The 23,067-nt window shown below is 40.8% G+C and overlaps 1 protein-coding gene across 1 annotated transcript; it reads left to right on the top strand.

Annotated features, from left to right (window-relative positions):
- The first annotated feature begins 13,009 nt into the window (after positions 1-13,009).
- LOC101167081 (NADPH oxidase organizer 1) lies at positions 13,010-16,233 on the top strand. Its single transcript, XM_011487870.3, has 8 exons — positions 13,010-13,162; positions 13,246-13,326; positions 13,409-13,481; positions 13,568-13,748; positions 14,215-14,411; positions 14,491-14,595; positions 14,764-14,881; positions 14,967-16,233. Exons 1-8 carry the CDS (start codon positions 13,088-13,090, stop codon positions 15,565-15,567), a joined length of 1,431 nt encoding a protein of 476 aa, XP_011486172.1. The 5' UTR covers positions 13,010-13,087; the 3' UTR covers positions 15,568-16,233.
- Positions 16,234-23,067: the final 6,834 nt, after the last annotated feature.

Here is a 23,067-nt window from a genome sequence, read left to right as displayed (position 1 = left end):
GTTCTGCCTGTTTGTTGCATTCTTTTCTTGCATTAATCAATGCAACTTTTTTCTCCCTGCAATGATCAGGACAGAAGGAAAAGTTGTCCCACACTGCCACCTTGTGGCTAAACCAAAAAGTTTTTCAAAAATTAGACTACTGTACTACTAGAACAGGGGGGGTCCAAACTTTTAAGGGAAAGACGGCCAGCTATGGTGATATAATATCAATGGCACACTTTGAATTTCTTCACATAGAAGCCGAAAAACATTCCATTAAATGCAGTTTTTCCCAAATGACTGTGAATTTCATATTGAAATATTTTGCACCATTCTTTCCCAGTTAGGTTGGCGTAGTTTGTATGTCTTGTCTGCCTCTTTATCATTTCTTTTTTTGCGGAAAAAGGCTCCAACTGACCTGAAATCACAGTCCTCGCTGTCGTTTTTTATGTATTTTTTTTAAATATACAGTCAGACGGCCACACGGTAGTGATGCCCCTGGTTTAAAATATAGTAAATCAGCAATCTAGAAATCGTCCACAGTTTTGTGCTAGGGGCCCTTATTATTGATTCTATGGCAGGACCCTCGTGGGCTGGTGGACACTTTAGCACAGGTCACATATGCCCTACGGACTGGACTTTGGACATACTTGTACTAGAAAAAAGTTTGTTTTTAAAGCCCCTATACCATCGTATTTTGATCTGTGCTCTTTTAATCCCGATTATGCTGTTTTTAGGCAAAATCCAAAGTGCCTGTCGGTGTCTAGGACATCGTTTCTGTGGAAACTGTCTGCAGGTTTAGGCTTCAAATAAATAAGACCTCCACCATCGGTGGAAAAATGTTGTCCAAAGCATGATTTTAATCCTTTCTATCTTCATGAGATTAAATCAATTGAGGATTTTGGCAGATTTGGAAAGGAAAGTGACTCAAAAATAGTACTTTCTATAGACTTCTCAACTCTCTTCCTGGAATAAAACATTTTAAAAATAAAACTAGAGAAAAGGAAAAACTTCCTTCTTCTGATGCAGGACTAGACGTGCAGCTTTGCACACGTGTCCATGTAACAGTCATTATTTGTTGTCTGGATTCCAGCCAGGATTTTTGTTTTTCTTAATGAGCTTCTGAGAAAACCTCCAGGAAATTCTTTCTCAGTTTTCTTTTCCTCTACATTCTTAAAGAGGCTGAGATGTTTATTGTTTTTTGTCTGACTAAAAAGCTCTTTTTACTGGATGACAGATGATCTGCAGCTTTACAGATCATAGTTTAATCAGGTCAGGATTTTTTGGATCACAATAGACCAAAAAAAAAGTGTTTTTGTTTCTTAACCACATATCATGATGTTTTTATTTTTATTTTGTTCTTCTGAAATACAAGATGCTTTAAAAAAAAAAGGATTAACAAGAACTGTAATTATTGAAGCCAAAATCAAGAAAAGACGATGCAGCTGCTAAAAAAATGAGAGTAAATGGACCAAACATTCTTAAAAAGTCAAATTAAAAAAGCCAAAGTTTAACAATCTTACAATAGTTTTCTACACAGGATAGAAATTAAGAGTTTTTCTTCAAAAATGTGTGTCTGGGGGTGGGGGGGCAAACAAAAAGGGCCACTGAATTGTTTTATTAAAATACTGTTTAAAAATATCTTTTAAAGCAATTAGTAAAAAAAACTGTCATTAAGTCGGCTTTTCAACCGAAATTATATGTAACATTGAAATATTTCGTAACATTTATTTCTCTGAAAGCTGGACGTTTATTTGTTCAGAAAAGGACTCTTTAAAATGATCTTGGTATCCAGATAAAACACGTCCCAGGTTGAAATCCTCTTCACCTTTTGACCTTTGGACGTCCTGAACCTTTGACCAAGCTTGACCAAGTTCAGTAGATTCATTCGCTGACCCGGTTCCAGCCAACGCAACACGTCTCCGGAAGCGTCTTCAACAACGAACAAAGGACGACAGAACAACAATGAACTTTTTGTCAAACTGAAAGTATTTTTGTGACACTCTTTGTCAGGTAAATGATAACAGAAGTGTTAGTCATGACGCCTCACTCGCTTTTTCCTCTCTAAATACTGATTTCACAGTCAGGAAACAGAAACTCGTTTTTTTTCTTTGAGTAAAAAAAATCAACAACACGATTTACCTGAGAACCCATTGGGTCAAATTTGACTGCTTTTGTTTGATCTTTTTTCTAAAATGTAATTACATTTTTTACATTTTTATTTATTTCTATTGACATTTTCAGTGTCAGTTATTTATATATTTTCTATTTGATCAATTTCAATTTTTTCCATTTTGATTATTTATTTGTATTTATTTTCTATTTGTTTTATTAATTAATTAATTTTTTTGTTAGTTATTTTTTCTTTTCTTTTTCTTTTTTTTAACTTGTCCTGTCCAACAGCTGGGCAGACAGATGAGAGCTGAGGGCCTCTTGTGTTGGACATATTTTACTTTAACAACAGGGGTTATTAATATTAATCTTAATTTCAACCATGTTTGAAAATCTTTGGTGTTGGACCGGACGGAAAAGGAAAGAAGGGAAGAAGAGAGAGGGATGTTAGAGAGAGAGGGGGGTAGGAGGGTGATAATAGGAGGGGAGGGGGGATAAGACCATAAAGCAGCATACAGCAACAAGTTTACTGGTTGTTTATCGTTACGGTACAGTTCAAATGTAGTACAAAAAGGGCGGGGCCTGTTCACACACACTCAAATATTATCAACACACCTGCTAGCTGCAAGAAATGTTCACATGTCAACATGCACACAAAACAGATAGTGCTCACACACGCATACTTATGACTTTAAACCAACTAGTGTGAAATCTTTCATTCATTCAATCATGCAAACTATAAGTGCAAAGGTGAGCTAACACCTGTGCTCAGGTGAGTGTTTATGTTCTTCTAAAATGGATGGTGGAATGTGAAAAGAAGGAGGAGGAGCGCCCAGCCACCCCCACCCCCAGACCCCCGCCGCAGCAGCAGCGGCAGCCGGAATTCCCCCAACGCCACACGGGAACAGGCAGGGAACAACCGCCCCCCGGCGACCAAGACCGCCACCCAGGCCAGGGCCAGCAGGACCGCCGCGAGGCCCCCAGAGCCAGAGAGCAGGGAGGCGCGGAGGGAAAGAGAGCGCCGCCCCAGCCCAGCCAGGAAAGCAGCCCCCCGCCGCGCCGGAAGAGCCCAACGCAGGGCCCCACCGGAGAAGGACGCCCACAGCCCCAGACGAGCACCCCACCACCACCCAGGAGTTCCGGGCATCCCCCCGCCCCAACCCCAGGTACGAGCCAGGACCCCCCAAGGGAGACCCGCTCCGCACTCCAGGCAGCCACCCACCCGGCCCACGGTTGGTCCAGGGAGGAGCAAGGCAGGGGCCCGCCGCCCCCGCCCAGGAGGGGGGAACCCCGGGGAAAAAAGGGGGCCCACAAGGGGTGTTGTAAATATGGCCCGATTAGGCTCGGCCACAGTTGGCAATTTGGCGGGGCCCAGCGCTCAGGGGCAAGGACCAGGACCCACCCCCCAGGGACACGAACACCCCCGGCTCAGGTGTAATGTAAACCCCCCCACCGTGCGGAGAGAGCACCGCCGGGCCCAGGGAGCCGGCACCCAGGGGACACGGCCGCCGTTGCCAAGGGGCCCGCACCCCCCACCAGGGAAAGGGCAGGGGACAGATGGTCCTAGGTCCCACCTTCCTTGCAAAATGTGTGTGCGTGTATGTGTGTTTGAGAGGGTGTGTGTGTGTTTATGTTGGAATGTATATATTGAGGGGGGAGGGGTGTGTGTTCTAAGGGGGGTGCAGTTAAAATTGGCGAGTAGGGCACTAAGGGGACACATCCTGATTACTCACAGTGATGTCCCCTCACCCTCCCCACCAAGGGGCCCTAAATGTCTAAGGTGCGGTTAAAATTGGCGGGTAGGGTGCCAGGAGGACATCTGCTGCTTGCTGGCAGTGATGTCCAAGCACCCCCCCTACCAAGGACCCTACATGTCTAAGGTGCAAATAAAACCGAAAGAGGGGGGGCCCACTCCATACGGCAACCATAGGAGGGGGGCCTATTTTTTCAATGTATTTAGTTCTATTTCTGTATTACTTTTGCTTTTTAATTTTATGTATTTATTTCTTTTTTTTCTACTTGTTTTCTTTTTATTTATGGTTAATTTCCGCGACCCAGAATGAACATAAAAACAAAAAACAAATTAACTTTGAGAGCCCAAGACAAATATATTCTTAGATTCTTCGGGGTTAATCAATAAACTGATCAAGAAATTGTTTTTTATTTTTGGTATTTATTTAAATTACTTTATTTTTGTACAACATAAACATTCCAGTTAGTAAACCATATTTTTAAAAGAAGAGATGCTTATTAGCAGCTTTGACTTGATGGGGAACTAATAGTCTGTTTTTATAGGATACTAAAAACAAAACAAACAAGTATTTAACTAGTAAAACACATAGTAAAGAGTTGAAAAGGGGGAAATCGTAACTGGGGTTAGGGGAAGGAAACAAAAAAGTACTAGGAAGTATTTCAATGACTGTAATTTGAATAGAAATAGTAAAATAAGTTAGGGGTTTGCATTGACTCATCATTTTATCGAACAATTAATTAATAGAGGCTTGATAAAAGCAAACCAGCAATGACTGAATTTTACTTTTTATTTATTTGTTCCCGACTTAAGTTTCTGCATCTTTTTTCACGTAACCAACCAACAATTTTGAGAAATATTTGTGGATACGCGTTTTCTCTATAAGTAATAATAATAGTGATAATTAAAATTGGTGTAGGATCCAAAACTGAGGTTTGGTGACAAAAACTTGATGTATAAATTGAGAAAAAAAAAGGGTGAACTGAAAAACCACTCAGGATCCTTAACACAAATCAAGACAGCTGTGGATGATTGACAGCCCCAACCTGGTGCGACTGAAAGGGAGAACTTGAAAGCAGAAGAGGACTTTTTAATTTGTACCACGATAGGACCACCCCCGTGTTTCACTATAGTAGGATTTTGTTCTTAATTAGCTCGGTGTAATCAATAGAGGTCAGCAGAATCCCATGAAAACCTTGATCATATTGATTTCTTCTGTTGTTTTAACGTTTTAGTAAAGTTTTTTCATTAAAAAAATTGATAAAGTTTATTTTGCTCCTTTTCTAAGCTTTTGGATGCTTTTATAACACCTTTTTTGCTATAAGTTAAATATTTACCACAGTAGAGGTCATTGAAGAATTCACAATAGAAATAATGATGAGTAATTTACGGACAATCAGATACTAATCCTAACTATAAATCCTGTTTCTCAAGTTCCCTGTCACTGTTTTGAACAGAGTGACAGGACTGAACGGGTTTTGGTAAGGTGACTGTTTATGGGTCTGGTGATTTGTTGACCTGTTATCCTCCTTCAGTACTTCCTGTTGGCTCTAGTTTGATTTTTGAAATAGCATCACACAAAGTCCAGTCCCACGTAGACCATTTTCTGCAGAGGATTTCAATGCCATGGATCCTTAACAGCTTTAGGGCAATACATAAAACTCTTTAGATTCCTTGTTGTCCAATCGTTTTTTGAAGTTTTTTGTTATTAACACCTTGTAAATGAGAGATTAAAGTCTGATAGTCTGCATAGTGAGGCCTATGTAATTTGCTTCACCCTTACTTACATGTTTTATATGTGTTAACTCACTGATAGGTCTTTACCGTATTTACCAGTATATACCTGTATTTACCAGTATCCACCCGTATCCACCTTTACCTAACCGTATCCAACAGTTAGTATTTATCAGTATCGACAAGTATCTACCAGTATCCACCCGTATCCACCTTTACCTACCCGTATCCAACAGTTAGTATTTACCAGTATCCACCCGTATCCACCTTTACCTACCCGTATCCAACAGTTAGTATCTACCAGTATCCACCAGTATCCACCTTTATCTGCCCGTATTTACCAGTATCTACCTGTATTTACCAGTATCCACCCGTATCCACCTTTACCTACCCGTATCCAACAGTTAGTATTTACCAGTATCGACAAGTATCTACCAGTATCCACCCGTATCCACCTTTACCTACCCGTATCCAACAGTTAGTATTTACCAGTATCCACCCGTATCCACCTTTACCTACCCGTATCCAACAGTTAGTATCTACCAGTATCCACCAGTATCCACCTTTATCTGCCCGTATTTACCAGTATCTACCTGTATTTACCAGTATCCACCCGTATCCACCTTTACCTACCCGTATCCAACAGTTAGTATTTACCAGTATCCACCAGTATCCACCTTTCTCTGCCCGTATTTACCAGTATCTACCTGTATTTACCAGTATCTACCTGTATTTACCAGTATTTACCCCTATCTACCCGTATCCAACTGTTAGTTTTTACCAGTATCGACAAGTATCCACCAGTATCTACCAGCATCCACCCTTATCTGCCCGTATTTACCAGTATCTACCTGTATTTACCAGTATCCACCCGTATCCACCCGTATCCAACAGTTAGTATTTACCAGTATCGACAAGTATCCACCAGTATCTACCAGCATCCACCCTTATCTGCCCGTATTTACCAGTATCTGCCTGTATTTACCAGTATCTACCCATAAACACCTAACGAACAAAAATTAAATTAGAGCTAATTAAATGACCTTTACCGAATTTTTTTAACTGATAAGCTGCTTTTAAATTCTTGAATTTGTTCAAAACTAGACAAGTATGTTTACTTTTTCTGATACTTTAGTACTTACTTCCCTTTTTTTTACTTTGCAGTTTCTTTTTAAAATTAAAAATGGAGGGGTAAAACAGTCACATGTGGCTCTGGATCTGGAGGTTGCAAACCCCTGATCTAGAGGAAGACCAAAGAGGAGGTTCAAGGATTTGAGAAAGAGGATTCGACGTCTCCAATTTCCTGGTTCTGGTTAGTAGTTCACTAGTTTTATTGTTCTGGAATGGGAAACTCCCATCTGATCAAGAGGAAATCAAGTTGCCATCTATCAAATCCATTCTCCATTGACATCTGAATAATGGGGATGCAGCTCTAAGGATGTTTGGAGTTTACCAAACACTTCCTGCTAAAGACAATCAGAGAGCAGCTTTTGACTGTTCCAGTCATCTCCACACCTTCCTTCTGTGAAGTTTCGTAAGGACAGAAATCACCAGCTCTGACTCACTGACACTTAATCTTCTGCTGCAAACGGATGTCTTTTTGTCTGACTGCTGCACCTCCTATAATTTTACTTTTTTACAGCCATGCCATCAGTGGACGGTGAATTCCCTTTGTTAGTGACCACGAGCTGTGCTTTAAGTCACGTCCTCGCTTGGATATTTTCCCGTTCATCAACTATATTTTTTCCTCCTGAAAATGAAAACCACAGCGTGGAGCCCATTGCATGAAAATACCCTCGACTGAACAAGCTACAGAGACTGCCACCTCTATCACCCACGTTTTCATCATGTTTTGCACATTTTTTAATAAAAGATTGGACCAAAACGGAAACAAAGACCTACAGTTTGTGTCTTGTATCAAACCCCAATAGATGCTGGATTGTTCCCGTAAATGTAAAGAAGGAAATAAGATGCAGGAGTGATTTTATTATCCTGAAACTTCCCACATTAGCTTTATGGGATCTTCACTAAGAGCCGAACTATAAAGTTTGGTCAGATTAAGAAGTCAGAGGTGTCTTTATAGGAAGTTCATGAAGTCAGGTGTGCAGATGCTTTATAGGCTCTGACATGATTAATCAAACTTTATTAATTAAAACTAGACCAAAGAACTTCATCACCCTTTTAAAAAAATTTGACCATGCAGGATTAATCAATGATTACATTTGTCGGGGCTGGAAGGAGGAATAAAAAGGTTTAAAAAAATACAAGCCTCATCAACAAAATGTAACAAAAGTAAATCATTTCAACAGAACTCATCCATGAAAATGTGCAATAATCAGTTGAAAGGCAGTTTTTGTACATTTTTTATCCAAGTTGGATGTTTTGCATCTCTTTACACTGTTTTAAAAACAATTATTAAAATAATAATAATAATGGATGAGAAATTTAAAAATAGAAATCTGGATGCTTTTATCTTCTTGTTGCAACTATTTGGATTAACTTGTGCAATAATGTAGGTACACGTAGCATGGCTTAAATATCACGTACCGGGGCTAAACTTTCAGGTAAATATAAACTACAGCTCCTTTGGGTGAGTCTGTTGCTGCAGAGTTTGTCTTTTGTTTTGCAGCCAAACCTGTTCAAGTACTGCATTCCTATCGTGTAAAAAAAATAAAAAAAAATAAGTAAACAATCAAACACATAGTGGAAAAAGACTTTAAAGGAAACATAAATAAAAATCTTTGATGTCACAACAAGCTCAGGTGTGTTTGAGAAATTGGTCGAGCAGAACGCCAAAGGCGCCGTCTCATTTGTGAAGCACGGAGGTGGTTGTATCATGCTTGAGTCTGGTATGGCAAACAAAAGATTTGATGAGGATTTATTAAACCAATTTCCACTAAGGTTCTAATTTGTTGACATTTTTGTCCACAAATAAGTCATTTCCACCAGTTTTTTTTCTCTGTAATCAAAAGTAACTACAATTAGGTTTATCAAACTCAAAAACTACAAACCTTTTGCTTAGAGCTAACAAAAATACTTATCTGTGGGCTGTATGATATCAAATATGAAGTCATTCTTTGCAACAATTTTCTTTTAGCTTATTTTTCCCTTTTGGAACTTTGTGGTTTCTTGTCATAAGACTTGGGGACACTTTTACTACTTTCTAGTGATGTTCTTCTTAAAATGAGTGTTCTGTTCCTATTTTTGAGTTACCTGGAATTGAAGTGTTTTAAGTGCTAAAGCTATTTCATAGGAATATGACGTTTAAATGCAGTTACACACGTAAACCACACAGCTGCATGACTCATTTCAAGTTTTAGGAAGTTCATATCTTACTTTGCCCTCTGCGACTGCACCGTGAGCTCCACCTAACCTTCAGGGCTAAAATGGGTTTTCCAGATTGTTTCAAAGTTTCCCATGACACATGACACTTTGGCTTTTGACTCAAGTCCCAGGAAAAGGTGTTCAGCAGTGATAAACTTTATTATTCTAGACGGATTTTGCTCTTTTATGCTTTATTGCTTCTTCCTTAAGGTTATTTTTAAGTTTTTCTTGTTTCAAACTTTTGCAGTTTGGAAAAACTTTCCTTTTAGGTTAAAAATACTATTGACCACCAAAAACCGTTGATAATAATCTGCGGCAGATTATTCTTCTGTCCTCCAGCTCTGCTCGAATGCAGGCACCAGATTGTTTTCACAGTTCTTTTTTCTCACACCGCACCTTGGAGCAAAACTATTTGGCCCCGCGATCAAAATCACAAAGAATTTTTGACACAGTGAATGATTTCGAAGACATGAATCCACGGCTCAAGCTCAACATAATATGAAAAACAATAATAACATATTAGGAATGTGGGCATGATTGCCAAAAAACCTCTGTTGCCAAGGAAATCCAAAAATTTACTTTTGCAGACTCTTTTAAAGATCACATTAACCTGTTTGTCAGCTCCAGGCGGCCCAAAACTCAAATGGTTGCTATGGAGATGACAGAACGCTGCCATTTTGAGTTTTTGTTTTTTATGCATTTGTCAGCTCAGATCATGGTGGCAGGGGCAGAAAGGGGGGAGTAAGGGGCATGAGGCAGCCGCTCAACCAGTGAGGGTAGTAATAAGGGGTGATGGTGGTGGTTTTTGTTACAAGAATTGTTGGAAAATCTGTTGTTCATTTATGGGAAATACATATTTAATCTTGACAGAATTGTTTGGATCTTGAATTTAGCAGAGTTGTAGAGGTTTGTGCTCAGCAGATACTGGTCAAAGCTTCTCTGTAGATATCAATTTTTATTTTTATTTAGTTTAACAATAAGTTTTTGGTATCATCCTAAAAAAACTATCTGTATGTAAAAAATAAAATTATGTAAATAAAATTCTAAGAACCCAGTTGTGGTATCATCCTGGGCATGCTTTCGTTTTGCAATGGTGGAGAATTCTTGAACAAAACAACTGTCAGCTTACACAACACTTTCTGCTATTTACGTTGATGACACTTCATTAAAATATTTCCAGAGGTTTTGTTTTCACACACACTTAACACTGCTGCCCATTTTTGCAAATGTGTCACAAATCCGTGAAGACAAACAACAAAAGAGGCTAGGTCAAGTTGTGTAACCTTGGACAAGGCGTCATAGTCTCGACCTAGTCTTAGTCACACAAAAAATGTTTGCATCAGACGAAATTGAAAAGCCAGAACAATAAAAACAAACCTTTGTATGTCAACACAGACAATCACCACAGGTCTTGCTTTGAAAAAGGTTTCAATCCGCTGAGGCGTCTGTGGACGAAGCTCTTTACTTTTATTTCTTCCATCTCTAATGCACTTTTTGATTTCAAATATTAAATATCTGTAATAATAATAGATGTGAAATTTAAAGATAGAAATCTGGATGCTTTTATCTTCTTGTTGCAAGTATTAGGATTAACTTGTGCAATAATGTAGGCATACGTAGCATGGCTTAAATGTCACGTACCAGGGCTAAACTTTCCAAAATAATTCCTCCAGGCCTGTAAAAGGTAAATATAAACTACAACTCCCCCTTTGGAGGAGTCTTTTTTTTTGGAGCCAAACCTGTTCTACATTCCTATATTGTAAAAAAAAAAAAAAAAAAAAAAATCAAACACAAAGTGGAAAAACATTTTAAAGGAGTTAAAAATAAAAGTCTTTGATGTCACAAAAAGCTCAGGTGTGTTTGAAAGGTTGGTCAAGCAGAACGCTAAAGGCGCTGTCTCAATTGTGAAGCACGGAGGTGTGTGCATCATGGTTGAGTCTGGAATTGCAAACAAGAGAAAAATCCTCAGCAGGAAATGAAAGATAATTGAAGCCTCTTTTAAACCAAATCTTTGGCGTGGATTTGTTTGTTTGCTCCGCCCACTTAAAAAAAATCCACAGTTACAAAAAATGCATTTTCGTGTTTCTTATTCATGCCATGTATTTTTTCCCAAAGTGACAACAAAATGAATGCAAAGAAGTATCAAATTTTGTTTGATCAGTGAGAAAGGTTGCAGACTCTTGGTTTAGATGAACTCTGGAGACTCAATTGCATTTGTGGCAGCAGTGGGATCCTCCTAAAGACATAAATCCCTTCTTACCCTCTGCAGGTGATTCCTCACCAAGACTCGGGTCCTTTACATTTGCAGGACTAGAAACAGTTTCTACTACTGTACTTTTGAGGGTGAGACGTCTTTCCAGGGATGTGCTGTAGCCACTCCTCCAGTATGGGGGTTACTGCCCTGGGGTAGTTTGCCTTCTCTGGGTGATTGAAGTGCTCCTGCCCCAGGCGGAGGCGTTTAAGTACCTTGCGGTCATTGTGCCCAAAAAAGCAAAGCTCTCAATTTGCTGGTCAATCTTAACTCCAGTACTCTCCTGTGGTCATGAGCTCTGGGTCATGACCAAAAGAACAAGGTCCTGAATGCAAGCAGCCAAAATGAGCTTCCTCCATTGGTGGCTGGACGCTCCCTTAGAGATAGAAAAGAAAAAGCTTTGGACCCCACCATCCAGAAGAAAGCAGGATCAGGGCACATTCCATACAGCCATCCTGGAAGCAAAGTTCTCATTTCAACCCGGCCAGGTAAATGTCCCCTTCAATGGCGTTTTTGAATTGATTCTTTACCTGTAAAATTCAGGATCTTATTTTGAATTAAGACTAAAACAATTTGTCAAACTCAGTCACCCAGAGAGAGCTCGGAGTAGAGCCTCTGTTCCTCCGCACGGAGCCAGTTGAGGTGGCTCAAGTCGCCTCCTGGACACCTCCTGGATGCCTCCCCGGTGAGGTGTTCCGGGCATGTCCCGTAGGTCAGAGGCTCCTGGAAATACCTAGGAAACACTGGACAGACAACGTCTGTTGACTGGTCTGGGAACACCTTGGAGACTTGGATGATGGATGTATGGATGGATGGATGGTTGCATGGTTGGATGGATGGATGGATTTATGGTGGATATTTTTTTCAAGTACTCATTCTTGACCTTTGAAGCCAGTTCTGATCAGCTAAAAACTCCTCGTGTCTTGCAGTATACTTCTGATTTTAATGTGTTGGTACTGTTTTCCTCGTGTTTCATGAGCAGATGTCCAGAAATCCAGAGTCACGATGCTCAGGTCTGGATCTCACGTGACTGTCTTCTCAGGTGCTGACAGGTCTTGCTGTGGCTCCACAAAGCCGGGCAGTCCTGACCTTTTGCGCCGGCGGCACGTGGCGTGCATTTCGTGTGTACGTGTGATGGGAACATCCTGGCATGACTTCACACAGGGACTCCACGCTCACGTCCATCTGATAAACCGTTGGGAGAACCCCGTCGACCTCCAGCTCCTTCATGCAGTCCTCACTTTGAAGAGGCACCTGCTGCACAAAGACGCCACAAACGCTTTAGTGGCTCCCAGCAGACACACACATGTCCCTGTCTGTTTCTGCTCCAGGTTCTGATAAGTGGTTATTACCATCAGATGACAGGTGTGAAGTGACCGCACGTGCAAAAATGTTTAATTATTGCATTGCAGGATCCTGTGGATTCCAGGAACACATGATGGGAGTGGCTCTGACTGCATGCTGGAATAAATCATGTCCAGTGTTTTTGCTTTAAATGTTTGGTTGTTGTTCATTTTATTTTATTTCTTTTTGCTTTGCTGCACATTTTCTATTCAAAATCAGTAAATTTCTGAACTGTAAAGTTTCATAAACACTTTTTTTTAAATTCTAACATTAACAGAAGAAGGAAAGGAGAACAATGCGGATTTTTTGTGTATTTTTTTGTTTTAGTGGTTTTATTGTTCCACTAAGACCCTTGTCATATACTTGTTATGCTGCATTCTTCAGACTAATCCAGCTGACCTTACGGTTTGAGTCATCTCACGCCTTTTGGGATGTTTTCCTCCTTCTCCATCCCTCGCTTTCAGGTAAAGCTCCGCCCCCCCTCGTGCGTTCGGCCCTTTATAAGCGCGGTAAACGCGTTAGGGCGGACAGAGCGCACAGCGCAGCCAGACAGACAGACAACCAATCACCCGCAGATCCGCAGAGAGCGCACCATGGCAGAGGATCAGCGCAAACTGATTAGCGCACGCGTCATTGGAGGCGTCCGCAGGGACACACCAAAACTCAAGGTGACCTAACATTCCAGAAAATATGCATGTGTTTTTTGAATGACAGAATCCTTCAAGATGATTAATCTCTGAAAATCCTACAGACGTTCATGGTTTCTGGGATTTGGTCTGATGGAAGTGAAATCATCATCTACAGATCCTTCAAGGACTTCAAGAAATTCCATGTAAGCACAGAAGCAAACACAGCCGAACATATTTGCTTAAATCGGATGTAAATGTGTTAATTTAATCTCTTTTCCTGAACAGGATCAGCTAAAAAAACAGTTCCCAAATCTGACTCCTTTCCGGAAGGAAGACAGAATGCTCCCGAAGTTTAATGGTGAGTCCATTTGACCAGTTTTTTTTTTTTTGGCCCCCTTTTTCTGTCTTTGTTTATGTTAAAGTTTCCAAATGTCATGTTTGTAGGGAAAGCCAGGAGAAGCCTCAAGCAGAAAGGTTCCAAAAAGTCGGTCAAACAGATGGAGTTCCTGGAGAGCTACTGTGACAAGCTGCTCAAATGTGATCCAAACGTGACCCAAAGCTCTGAGGTGACCCGCTTCTTCACCCCAAAGGACCAGGACCTGCAGCCGGACTTCACCAAGAACTCGTAAGACTCCCTGAGCTGAACGCCATTAGAAGCTGCACAGATATTGATTTTAAGGTTATTAGAAATGTCTCAATGGAATTCATTTTTTATCAGTTTATTATTAGTTTATGGGCGTCCCGGAGCCCTCAGGTCCTCAGGTGCAGGTCTGGTGGTCCCCAAGGTTGGAATGAAAACCGAACGGCTGCACCTGAGGAAGTGAGGGCTTCATTGACTGTGGAAATCTTTAAGAAAAAAACTTTAAACTTAGCTAAAAAGATGAGTTTAACATTTGTTATATACTGATTTCATGTCTTCCTTGTTTGTTTTTGTAGAATGTGTTTCAGGGCTTCTAATAAGATTATTATTTTAAGGAGTATTTTATTCAATTTGAAACATTTTGAGGATTTCTGTAACAGGAAAATGGCTAAAGTTGAATTTGAATACAGACGTCCTGGGCTGTCACTCAGTTTGGCTCTTCGACACACAGGGTCATGATCATGGTGTCCGACGACGTTCACAATGGCGAGCAGGCCGGTTCTCGGCAGTTTGGAGGAAACGTCACTCACCCCTTTGTCACGCAGACCTACCGCTGCGTGGCTCCTTATGAGACTAGAGACACGAAGAACCGCCCGTTCAAGGTGGCCGTGGACGAGAAGCTGGACGTTCTGATCAAAGATCCTGCAGGTGAGGCCAAACGGCATGGATGCGAGTCCCAGGAGAAGTTTAGGAGCTTCCAGTCTGATGCCAACTCTTTTCTGCTCAGGCTGGTGGCTGGTGGAGAGCGAGAATAAGCGCTTGGCTTGGTTTCCTGCGCCATACCTGGAGGTGCTGGATGGGGAAGACGAGGATGATGAAGGAAATTTGGGGGGTGAGTCCTTCTCTTATGATGCATAAAAAGAAGGGCGGGAAAAAAAATCATAATTTCTTGTTAAAAAATGTCAGTAGAGGGGTGCCACACTGCAATTTTGGTTACTAAAAGTTTTATTTCCACTTAATAATTTCTAATAAATCCTTTTAAAACGTTTGTGGCTTTTAGGTTCTTTGTACTGTGCTGTGAGGAGTTACTCCACCAAGAAAAATGATGAAGTGCCTTTGTCCATTGGCTCTGTGGTGGAGGTGTTGAGGAAGTCTGACGACGGCTGGTGGCTCATCAGGTACTTGCACTTTTACATTGTTTTGCACGCAAATATGCCAGATTGATATGATTTTTACATCTTACCTTTGCATTACTCGCCTCAGATTCAATGGAAAAGTTGGCTACATTCCTGCCATGTACCTTCAGCCATACAACAACCCCAGGACAGGCCTCCACGGCCAGCACAACAAGATCCATACCTCCACCTTGAACCTGTCAACCATGAAGGATCAGCAGGTTCCACCCAGCATCCCAAGGCGGGACTCCCCAAGGCAATCCAGCCTGGACTCCAGTGTTCCTGCACGTGTCCACAAAGCCAAGTCGCTGGATGTCCTCTCAGAGCCCTGGCTGCAGGCGGAGGAGGAAGCCTCCACACCCGACAGTCGCACTCGCAGCATGAGCGGCATCAGCAACGAGTCCATGTTCTCCGACTTTTCCTCCAGCAGCGATTCCTCCACAAGCCTGAGAGAAGAGGCGCAAGGGGACGCCCCTCGCCTGCAGGAGGACAGCCAGAGTTCGGGTGAAGCCGCCTCCGATCGTCGAAGCACCAACAGCTCTGGGTTTGACGAGTCCACCGGGCCCAGAGTTCCTCCCAGACCCAAGGCGGAGGAGATCCTCACACGCTGCACCACCATGACACGCAAGGCGGCTCTGGCCACCAAGACCCGGCTTCAGATCCAACCGGAGCCCATTTACAGCCGCTAAGCCAAGAAAATCCGATGAACTGGAGACTCTCCTCTATTTCTGAAAACCATTTGAATCAGTGCACAATCAGTTATATCTGCACCGCCATTGATTGATTGATTGATTGATTGAAAATCGTCCAAGAGATTGGAGCCAGGCTGAGCGGTCCTCTTTAAATCAATGCTGAGAAATGTTTCTTTTTTTCAAACACAGATTGGCATTTCGAGTTTTTATGTTGTAGCTTCAGTGAAGCATCGAAAATCCACATGAAAAAAAAAACATTTCTTCAGAAATATCTGTCAACTTCCCTGAAACGAAATGTGGAAAAGTTGGAGATGGAAAATGTTCCTCTGACTGCATATTTTGTTGTTCTTCAAAGAAAGCAATGATTCGGTTTGACATTTTCTTCTTACCTAAATATTTGACTGTATCTTACATATAAATGTACGCTGTGTTTAAACAGTTTTATGATGTTGCACATAAATGCAGGTCAGCCAGTCGTCTGCTGAAAAAAAAGGACAACCTGACAAGGAAAGAGCGTCCCACAGATGTCTGCTTGCTGTATAGTCTCATGTTCTGATGACGTTTGTTATTTTCCTCTGTTATTTCTTTGATGCTGTCCAGAATTATTGCCTGAAAGAGTTTACAATGTGGCGTGAAAAGGTCAATAAAATCTATATGAACTGACGTCTTGGATGGGGTTTTTGCTTTACACTGAAAACATTTGAAAATTTGTTTGAATTTAGACTAAAATATTGTCAAAATATTACCAAATCAAAAAAAAAAAGCTTAAAACGTTTTTGTCTAACAAATAGTTGGGGCACAAATACTCAAAAAGATTTTGACCAGTTTGAGACCCAACGTACTTCCTTCTGCTTTTGTAAACTTGGCACAGATTTTGTTTTCTTTAAAAGCTAAAAATAAAAAAAATGTATGATGTGGAGTCACGCAGAACGTTTTCCTCGAGCACTGAATAAATGAAATCTTTCATGGTTTATTTTGTGAAGTGATAATTATCTTGAAACTGTTTGATTCCTGATAGGAGAGATCTTTGTTTGGGTTGTGAAAGATAAAACGTTAACTTTTAGTGTACGTTAAACACTTTATAGTAGGGGGTGTCGTTTACTCAAACACAAATATGCAATTCATATCAGGCAGTATTTTTACTAAAACTTTCTACCAAAATGGTTTGGCCCTTTCCAGCTTCTTTTGGGTTTCTAGAGAAGGAAAAATCTTTAAGTTATGGCACAACAGGAGCTGATGAAGAAGATAACGTTGGGTTTTCCAATTTTTGCTGAAAGAAAAAAGCTCTGAGTTTAGGGAAAATGTGTTTTTGTGGTTAAAAATGTGGAAAATATCCGATAATGAATCAGTTGTAATAAAAAAAAACACGGGAAACTGGTTAAGACAGCTGTTATAAGATGCACACAGTGAATGTGAGAGTGTGAGTAGGTTTGTGACTGTAGAAAAGGTAGAAAAGCGCTATATAAGTATTTGCCATTTACCATGAAATATTCTGAGATTTCCACCTGTTTTTCTTTGGTCGTTTCTGCATTTGTCTCTGAAATTCCACCTCCTCTGTCTGCTCAGACCCAGGGGCGTGCACGTGGTTTCTCACGTGAGAGTCGGCGGTATTTATGTTTGATGATTGAATTTGGGGAGTTCCGTCAGAAGGAGGTCACATGTCCGGCATCCCCCTCCCTGCAAACATCAGAACTACCTGCTGCTGATTGATCTTTGTGCACCACAGAAGGAGCTCTGTGTCCGACTGCTGCAGGAAACTCTGCTCAGGGCTCAGGGTGGAGGCGGAGTTTCACAATTAAAACTTAACGCTGTCATCTTAGTGGCGGCATAAAAATATGATGATTATTGAAATAATTTGATTTATTGATCACTTGCAAAATGAGAAAAATGGCTTCCCACATTAAAGCGTGGCTGCACATCTGCAACACAATTGTATGGACAACACACTATCACTGCACAAATATAATGTACACAACATTATTATAAATATGATAAAATGTTTTATTAACAACAACTTTGATGGTTTGTTTTATGAGAACTGCAATTTAAATTAAGAACAAAATTGTAGCAAAAAGAAACACAGGTTGGTTTAATATGGAGGGATTTTTGTGCCATTGTTTATTCAGAGTCACTTTTTAAACAATGATACTTTAAATTTTGTGTGTTAAAACAATTGTTTTGCACTTGAAACTCAAAAACAGCCAACAAAACAATTTCACTCTTGAAACGAACGCAAGAAACCCTTATGAATGACACATGTCATGCATGGATCACAAATTTCATGCACCGAAAGTGTGTGTAGCAGCTGTGTGATGCGGTCGTTACACTCATTCAAGGATGTGGAGCCACGGAGCCGGAAATTCACCAAAACCAGAAGTGCAGGTTCCCGGAACGCCTTGGACAAAAATCCCCTCATGTCTGTTCACAGCTTTGCAGCCTGTTATCCTTAAGTGTTGCTGGCCGACAGCTGATCCCGCCTTTGCAGAAAAAAATACGTGCAAAATGTTGTTGTGTGTAAAAGATGCAATCATTTTTCTCAAAGCAATGTATGCTTGTTTATGCTGTGGATGGAGGTTTTTCTATTTTTTTTTTTTTGGATCTTATCCTCTCAAATATGCCATCAGCAGAGGAATAAAGAGTTAAGAAAACGTGAAAAAAATTCATAAAAATGGCAGTTAAACTGCAGAAATGGAAATAGCAACTAATGGGGAATTGATGCTCAAGTGTGAAACTAACATTAGTTTTTTATTGTCTGCTGTTAATTTATTCTTTCCAAGAAAATAAAGCAGCAAAACGATTCAGGCAACAATTACATTTCATTAAAATGCAAAAAAACCTACATTTTTCCTTTTTTTTAAATTTAAAATCATAAAAATGCAAAATGTTTTCCTCCACGTTTCAGTTAGAATTATTTGACAGACCCGTCATTTCACGCACGCAAGAAAGAAACACAAAAATATCAGCCTGCCCTAAGAGATAAACTACTACTGTATTTATGATCTGTCCTCATAATGTTCTGCTCACGTTCATACAAAACCCTTCAGCCACATGTGAGCAGCGTTACTGGAAATTTGAATTTGATCTTTTCCTGCAATCAGCAGTAAAATCATCAAACTAAGCAAAGTCAGTCAGTTCACATGCTCAGTTTTCTCCTAAATTAGTGAACTTTGCTTCAGCAGGGCAAACATTAACCCGTCTGCGTCATAAAAAGCGGTGACATATGTATATATTATTTATGTTTGCAGCACTTCAAAGGAAGTAGGGGAAAGGGCGAGTGGTGCTGACAAGAATCGTTTGTTAGCTTTTATGAAGTTCCCGTCAGAGGGCTTTCTGCGTTTCCTTCCAAAGACAAGGAAATCCCAGATGAATGATTAGTCCAAAGCGCGTCATTGTTGTGAGTTTGAGCCCTGCAGCCACAGTTTTACTGACAACAATCCTGCTCTTTCAAACGTCACATTCATGAGCTGGTTTGTGTTTTCTATCAAGTTAGGGTTCATTTCAAGAGGAAATATACTCATTAAGTTCAGGCAATATGGAATTTGAAAAAAAAAGTTTAGAATCAGCGGCTTTATGTTTGAACTATCTCCATAGCAACTGTTTTGTTATCCAGAAGAATCAGCAAAAGTAAACTTGTGGATTTCCTTGGCATGCAATATAGTCATAATGTCTGTTAAATAAACCTCTGTTGCCAACATACAATATGACTATATTGTATATATTTTTGATCAACTTAGTCCAACTATTCATGTGTCAAAATTTCACAGTATTACAGAACAAAATGTGGGAACACCACTTTTACAAGCTCGCCACGCTAATTCCTTAGGAGGTGTTTAAATTTGTAGCTAGTAGACTCCTAAAGAACTCCTCCTTTTTTTTGTTGAAAATTTAGGAGGATAAGATCTTCCCAAGGTCAAAGGTCAACAAAACGTGGGTTGTAGACTTAAGCTGGGTGTGTCTGTGTGTGTGTGTGTGTGTGTGTCGTTAAGATCGCTCACACATAAGCGCGGCGCGGGTCTCCCTTGGGGGGTCCTGGCTCGTACCTGGGTTGGGGCGGGGGCATGCCCAGAAACCCTGGGTGGTGATGAGGTGCTAGTCTGGGGCTGTGGGCGCCCCTCTTGGGGGGGAGCCCGGCGTTGGGCCCTCCTGGCGCTGCGGGGGGGCTGCTCTCCTGGTTGGGCGGGGGCGGCACTCTGTTTTCCCTCCGTGCCTCCCTGCTCTCTGGCTCTAGGGGCCTCGTGGCGGCCCTGCTGGCCCTGGCCTGGGTGGCGAATGCGGTCGCCCGGGGGCGGTTGTTCTCTACCTGCTGCCGTGTGGCTTTGGGGGTTCTGGCTGCCGCGGCTGCTGCGGCGGGGGTCTTGGTGTAGGGATGGCTGGTCTCTTCCCCTCCTTCTTTTCGCATTCCACCATCCATTTTAGAAGAACATGAACACTCACCTGAGCACAGGTGTTAGCTCACCTTTGCACTAATAGTTTGCATGATTGAATGAAATAATTCCCACTAGTTGGTTTTAAGGCATAAGTATGCGTGTGTGAACACTATCTGAATTGTGTACATGTTGACGTGTGGACATTTTTGCAGCTAGCAGGTGTGTTGATAACATTTGAGTGTGTGTGTGGACAGGCCCCGCCCTTTGAGATTTGCATTACATCTGAACCTTACCGTAATGATAAACACCAAGCAGCTTGTTGCTCTATGCCGCTTCATGGTTTTACCCCCCCCCCTCCTATGATCACCCTCCTATCCCCCCCCTCTCTAACATCCCTCTCTCTTATCCCCTCCTTTCCTTTTCCGTCCGGTCCAACACAAAAGATTTTCAAAAACAATCAGAACGAATACAGTTTGGCCTCGATTACAAAAGGGGTTTATTCAGACATACCTCTGGTTTGTCATAAGATTAATAACCCCTCTTGTTAAAGTAAAATATGTCCAACACAAGAGGCCCTCAGCTCTCATCTGTCTGCCCAGCTGTTGGACAGGACAAGTTAAAAAACAAAAAAAAACAAAAAAAAGGATTGCTCACACAAGAGTTTACTTCTTCTTTTTTTGAGCCTCCTAAGAGATTTTAGCCCCCATTTTTCAATGATTTCTCCTGGAGAAACAACCAAAAAGGTGTGCATTATGCCCAAACGGACTAGGTGTGTGAAAACTTTGGTTTTGAGTGTGAGGTGGAGGAGACGTTGTTGCTGTAACGTGCCTTAATTTGCAAAAACAATCTGGTTTTTGCAGAATTATGATAATCCAAAAAGCATGAAATATTATCCTCTGTTCCCTCATTTGAACTAGAATTTGACCACCTTCATCCGATCATTAGTGGATTTCTATTTTTTTTAAATCAGCAAAAAAAAAATCCATGATATTTTGTGTTTTTCATTTTTAAGGGGATTATGAAAAATGTTACCATGGAGACAAGGATGTGTTTTATTACTAAAAAAAAACCCATCAACATTTAAAATATCTCCAAAAACTCTAATTTGCACACAAGTTGGATAAAAATGTAATGAAAGCTCCTGAAAAAGAAAAAAAAAGTAAACCGTTATTTTCTTGGGCTGGAGTAAACATCACAGAACTGAAAGGCTGTTAAAGTTTTGCAGCACGTGCAGTCTTTTAATAAGTAACTAAGCTTGATTAAAAAAAAAATCCAACAACCTGTAACTCATAAAAAGTGCTTTCCTGTAGCAGGAAAAAAAACAAGTGAGATCCTTAAAAGTTTTTTTTTTGTGCATAAAAACGTAAAAGAAATCCCCCCAAATGTCCAGAAATATTAGGAGAAATTAAATTTCTACTTTTGCATTAATGTGTTTATGTCCCGGAGACACACTGAACTCATATCTGCCTCATCTATTTCCCTCTGCTGTTCAGTCTGACATAACTTTTGTGCAAAAAGACACGTAACAATCATGCCGATCTGTCCCAGGACCAAAACAGCGAGTTGCTGTTTTTAGGAAGAGGCTTCTGTAAACTCAGCGACTTTAGCTGCTCTTTCCTGGAATGCCAGTCGTGTCTCTGATGGAAACCCCAGTTACCTAAAGTCACGGAGCTGTTTTCAGTTACGACTGAAGTGCGCCTGCAGCTGCCTTTCCAGATCACCGATGAAGACGTGCAACTTCTCACAAAGACATCAGCAGGCTGATGGTTCAAAGCTGAAATGTGCAGACGTTTACTCTTAATGTTGAAGAAAGCTTTTCCCTCCACTACATTCTAGCTAATCTGCTACCTAAACAGCATCAGAATACATTATTTACCTGCATACTCCAGGTTAGATAAGGTCTTTCATTAACCGCTGTGACCTTAAAGATTTGACTCCGGTCCCTCTGAAGGTTATGAAGTGCTTTTACGATTTCCTCACCTGCAGTTTGTGACAGTTATGCAGACACAAAACCGCAAAAAAGTGTCACGGATCCTTTTTTTGTTCCGTTCTGCAAAAAAATTGAGTGGGTCATTAAAAAGGACAAACGATGAATATAAATTCAGATTAAAGCCGTGTGCCCTTACTGGCCCCCCCATTGCTCTCTTTTTCGGCTGCCCTCACTGGCTTAGACACTGCTTCAGGCCCTTCACGCTCCCCCCTCTTGCCTTTGCCCCCTTAATCAGAGCTGCACATAAAAAAATTCATTAAAAAAACCAACAACGCTTTTTTTCAAAATCTGTTGGGGTTTTTTTTCTCCATAGCAACCATTTCATCTTCTGCCCAGATGATTACGATGATCACCGCACACGTTATATCTTTTCTTTCTGCTCAAGCCAACGATTCATGTGTCAGCTTTTCACAATAATCCGGTAAAAAAAATGTGGGAACAACAGGGAAATGACACTTCTGTGAGCTCGCCACGCTAACCTGCTGATTTTAACTTAAAGACACAGTAAAAAAAAAAAAAAAACAGTCTGGTTCTTTTCTGCAGGACAAAATAAAGAAAAACACACAAACTTCAAAAATGAATGCAACTTTGACCTTGACTTATGTTCTAAATGTATGCAATCACACTTTCTATACAGAAATGCTGTAAATTTGTCTTTTTTTGACCATTTAAAATGTAGCCCTGCAGTGATCCTGACATGTCCTACATTTCTGAAATGTGGCGGGAACTTCCTTTTGAAGGCTCTTTCCCTGTCTGTCACTGCACCAGTGAAAGACGACGGTCGGTTCTGAGCTTCCTGGAGAGATTCTTCTCTTAGTGTGTTTCAAACCGCTCTCGGTTTCATTAATATGAGTCAGAAAACAAACGTCGAACAATTAATGGATTAATTTAACTGAAACCTAGTGTCAAAAACAATCATCTGTGAGTTTTAATCCCCAATCTCTGAAAGGAAATGAAATAAAATAAACCTTTTTTGATTACTGTGGGAATGCTATTTATAGATTTTTATATCCTTTATATCGATTTTTATATTGCTTTTTCTGTCCGCCTGATGCAAAACCAGGACATAAATCAAATTCCAGAAGGTTTAAACTTTAAACAAAAGCACTTTGGGGTGTTATTTCTGTTTTCTTCAATGTT

The sequence above is a fragment of the Oryzias latipes genome, chromosome 19, assembly GCF_002234675.1.
Source record: "Oryzias latipes chromosome 19, ASM223467v1".
Taxonomy (NCBI): domain Eukaryota; kingdom Metazoa; phylum Chordata; class Actinopteri; order Beloniformes; family Adrianichthyidae; genus Oryzias; species Oryzias latipes.
This window is presented reverse-complemented; position numbering and strand designations above follow the sequence as displayed.

Bases quoted from the DNA above. Each gene is read 5' to 3' on its own strand.
- LOC101167081 (XM_011487870.3), top strand. From the start codon at position 13,088: ATGGCAGAGGATCAGCGCAAACTGATTAGCGCACGCGTCATTGGAGGC. The intron at 14,412-14,490 runs GTGAGGCCAAAC...TTTTCTGCTCAG, and splicing joins TCTGATCAAAGATCCTGCAG to GCTGGTGGCTGGTGGAGAGC. The intron at 14,882-14,966 runs GTACTTGCACTT...TACTCGCCTCAG, and splicing joins GACGGCTGGTGGCTCATCAG to ATTCAATGGAAAAGTTGGCT.